Raw genomic sequence first — 3,044 nt, forward strand, 5'->3', positions numbered from 1 at the left:
AAAGAAATATTGGATGCTCAACATGTACAAGAGATATTGGATGCTTGACATATCGACAATAAGTATATATGGGCATTGTTAAAGAGACTGGAACAGGTTTTTACTCTTACCCTGAGCTCCCCTATTGGGAATGAGGCGTACATCTATCTATCTATTGTGATTATCGTTTGCATTCCTCGTGATGTTGTACGGAATGTAGTGGTGTTAATTTAGACTAAATGCGTGAATCAGATAATCTGTCTCAAATGTTAAGTGTCTGAGAGACGGAGTTCCTTTTTTATGCAACTGTGAAATATTGTAATAGCGAGAAGATAATCTAAGAATATATAGCATATGTATTTAACGACGGTTCTGTCATTTATCCAGAGTTTTCTTGACGACACGACTGCGCAATGTACCAGGCTATCACGACGCAGATGCGGCGATGGGCAAATCCACCTACAAAAGTAAGACAGTCTGTCCATAGATTGTATACTTGCTGTGCTGCACAAAGTATACAGAAACACAAGGACACACAAACACATTCACAACATGTAAAGGTAGACTCTTCCATTGACCCTATGACCCGTAATTGCTGGACACAAGGATGTTGTCATCACAAGCCAAGGTTGATTCAACTAACGTTCCATTGTCATTTGGTCACGTGCAATTATCCTTTCGGTAATTAACCCAAAGGATAAGCTTTGTCATTTTAAAGCCATATGCATATCTGACAGAAATGTAAAAATGTAAATGGCTCTGAGATATGTAAGATCAAATCATGTCGTATCAAATCGTATTGACTAATAAGGCGGTGCACGGTGCCTTTGTTTAAAGTTGATGCAAGTCGATCAAAGAAGGAACAAGAACTGAGAGCTATTTTAAGGAGGAAGTACCAGGCTCGACCTGCTACAACATCCATGATGCAGTTCGACAGGAGACGGGTGAGTAAGCTCATGCTTCACGATTCCGATAAGGGTTATCGTTTGAAAATGATAACCGTAAACGGGTTATATCATATTGAAAACTGGAAACTCACAATTTTCACCTCTCCTTCTAAGTATCAGATTTGGTTTATTAGCCGTTATATCCACATGAAGATGATCTATCTTGTCTCTCACCAAATCATCAGATTATTACGGCCTTCTTCAAGGGCTGGTGCAAACACGTGCAAACACGTGACCGTACGGACACATGATTAATACGGGATCTCGTGGTAGTGGGTCAGATAAACCTGATGGAAGTGATGGAAGTTGGCAATGACTATTGTACTTTATCTTATTACATCCATTTTTAGGCTCTGAAAGACACTTTGGATCCTCATGCGGCTCAGGCTACAGAGGCGTGGCTAAAACTAGCCAATGATAAAGGTGAGACAGAGTGATACTGCATCCAACTTTGTAAACATAGATCTGCGTCTAACAATCACCATATGTTGTGCACTGCAATACCGTGAATTTCACATTTCCCTCCGTATCAGGAACCGCTCAGATTGTGCGAGGCCGGTTCAAAAAGTAATGCCACTGGTTTTATAACAGGCTCATTTTTTCATAGAATGAGTCGAAATTTGGCAGAAAGGTACAAGAATGTATCCTCTTGAGATTGAGATTTCTCAATTTGTTGTTCAGACTTTTATGAGTGACTGAGTTGATTTCAAGATGACCACACCCTTGTTATCCCGTCGGAAGAAATCACGGGGCGAATTAACGTGCGATTGATAATGTCTCTGAATCACTTGAAGCTATTTTAAGAAACTAAAATTGCACATGTATCCTGGAGTGAAGTGAGGTCGTCAGGGTCGTAATTAGCGGTGGATTAGAGGTGGACTGCTTGAAGTTTCCGTAACCGACTTTTTTATTAACTGAGAAAAACCAAACTCAACACACTTCTTGGCCTTGAAATAGTTGATAATTATGCAAAGTTTTGCATCTTTTGGCTAATGGAAAAGCAGTCTACAAAAACCTTTATTCAACAAATCACGTACTGCCTGTAATAGCAACTCGCTCCATTCTAGTGGCTGTAAAAGATGAACCACTGAGAGTTCAAACATGAAATTCGATATATGATATATAGAGATATTTGTTATCATACAGGTAAAATTTTAGCTTCCTGCAATGGTTCTAAAATGTAGAGGAACTGACCTCCTGACAAGCTTCTAAGGATGTGGTTATTGGAACTCAACTCAGTCACTCATAAAAGTCTGAACAACAAATTGAGATATCGCAATCTCAAGAGGATATATTATTGTACCTTTGTGCCAAATTTCAACTCATTTGATGAAAAAAATGAGCCTGTTATAAAACAAGTGGCATTACTATCTGAACTGGCTTCGTAAGATAATATTTATTCACAACGTTACATTGTGTTATTGTTCTTCTGACAGACAAACGGGCCGTTCTAGGAGTTATCAATGACATGGCAAACAGACGACAAATTGAGAAGGTAAGCTGAATTTGAAGTATTTGCGACATGTGTGATACCAAATGGACGACACTTGCGAAAAGCAAGGCCTCAAACAAAGCACTATATACGACGTTATGCTTAACCGAGCCATAAAATTACAGTTTGTAATGTTACTATTGTGTTTATAGCCCATGTAAATAGGATTGCCGACAACATGCAGTCTGAGTCGTGGGGTTTTGTGGACGACTTAAACCTTATTGAAACAAAACTGATAGCCCAAACTGCAAGATGATCTTAAAAACCTTTCTACATGGACTTAATCCAACAAAATAAAACTCAACCTAGGCAAGTGTAAGGCTATTCAGAACTTGAAGTCGTCAGCATTGCTAAATGCTTAGGGGTAACCTTCCAGTCTGACCTGAAGTGAGAGGCGCACGTCTTAGAAATGACTAAAAAAAAGGGAAGCAGAGGTTGTAACTTACCTCCTATGTAGGCTGAGGCAGTTTCAGCTACCCACACAGGACTTGCTTACAGTCTACACATGTTTTGTACGTCCGATATTGGAGTCTGCAACCCCCCCTGTGCATCCCGGCTTAACCGACATCCGACGAAAGGATATAGAGAGCATTTCAGTGCGTGCAACTAAGATCATCCTTGGCACC

The 3,044-nt window shown here is 39.8% G+C and overlaps 1 protein-coding gene across 1 annotated transcript in view; it reads left to right on the plus strand.

Annotated features, from left to right (window-relative positions):
• Window positions 1-366: 366 nt before the first annotated feature.
• Window positions 367-3,044, plus strand: part of LOC118419442 — a gene marked incomplete at its 5' end in the record, with an annotated part of 6,403 nt that continues 3,725 nt past the window's right edge. The window contains 4 exon segments of the mRNA XM_035825810.1: window positions 367-446; window positions 817-923; window positions 1,277-1,349; window positions 2,363-2,421. Coding sequence (XP_035681703.1) covers window positions 367-446; window positions 817-923; window positions 1,277-1,349; window positions 2,363-2,421 — 319 coding nt within the window.

The sequence above is a fragment of the Branchiostoma floridae genome, chromosome 7 (genome assembly GCF_000003815.2).
Source record: "Branchiostoma floridae strain S238N-H82 chromosome 7, Bfl_VNyyK, whole genome shotgun sequence".
NCBI classification, from domain to species: domain Eukaryota; kingdom Metazoa; phylum Chordata; class Leptocardii; order Amphioxiformes; family Branchiostomatidae; genus Branchiostoma; species Branchiostoma floridae.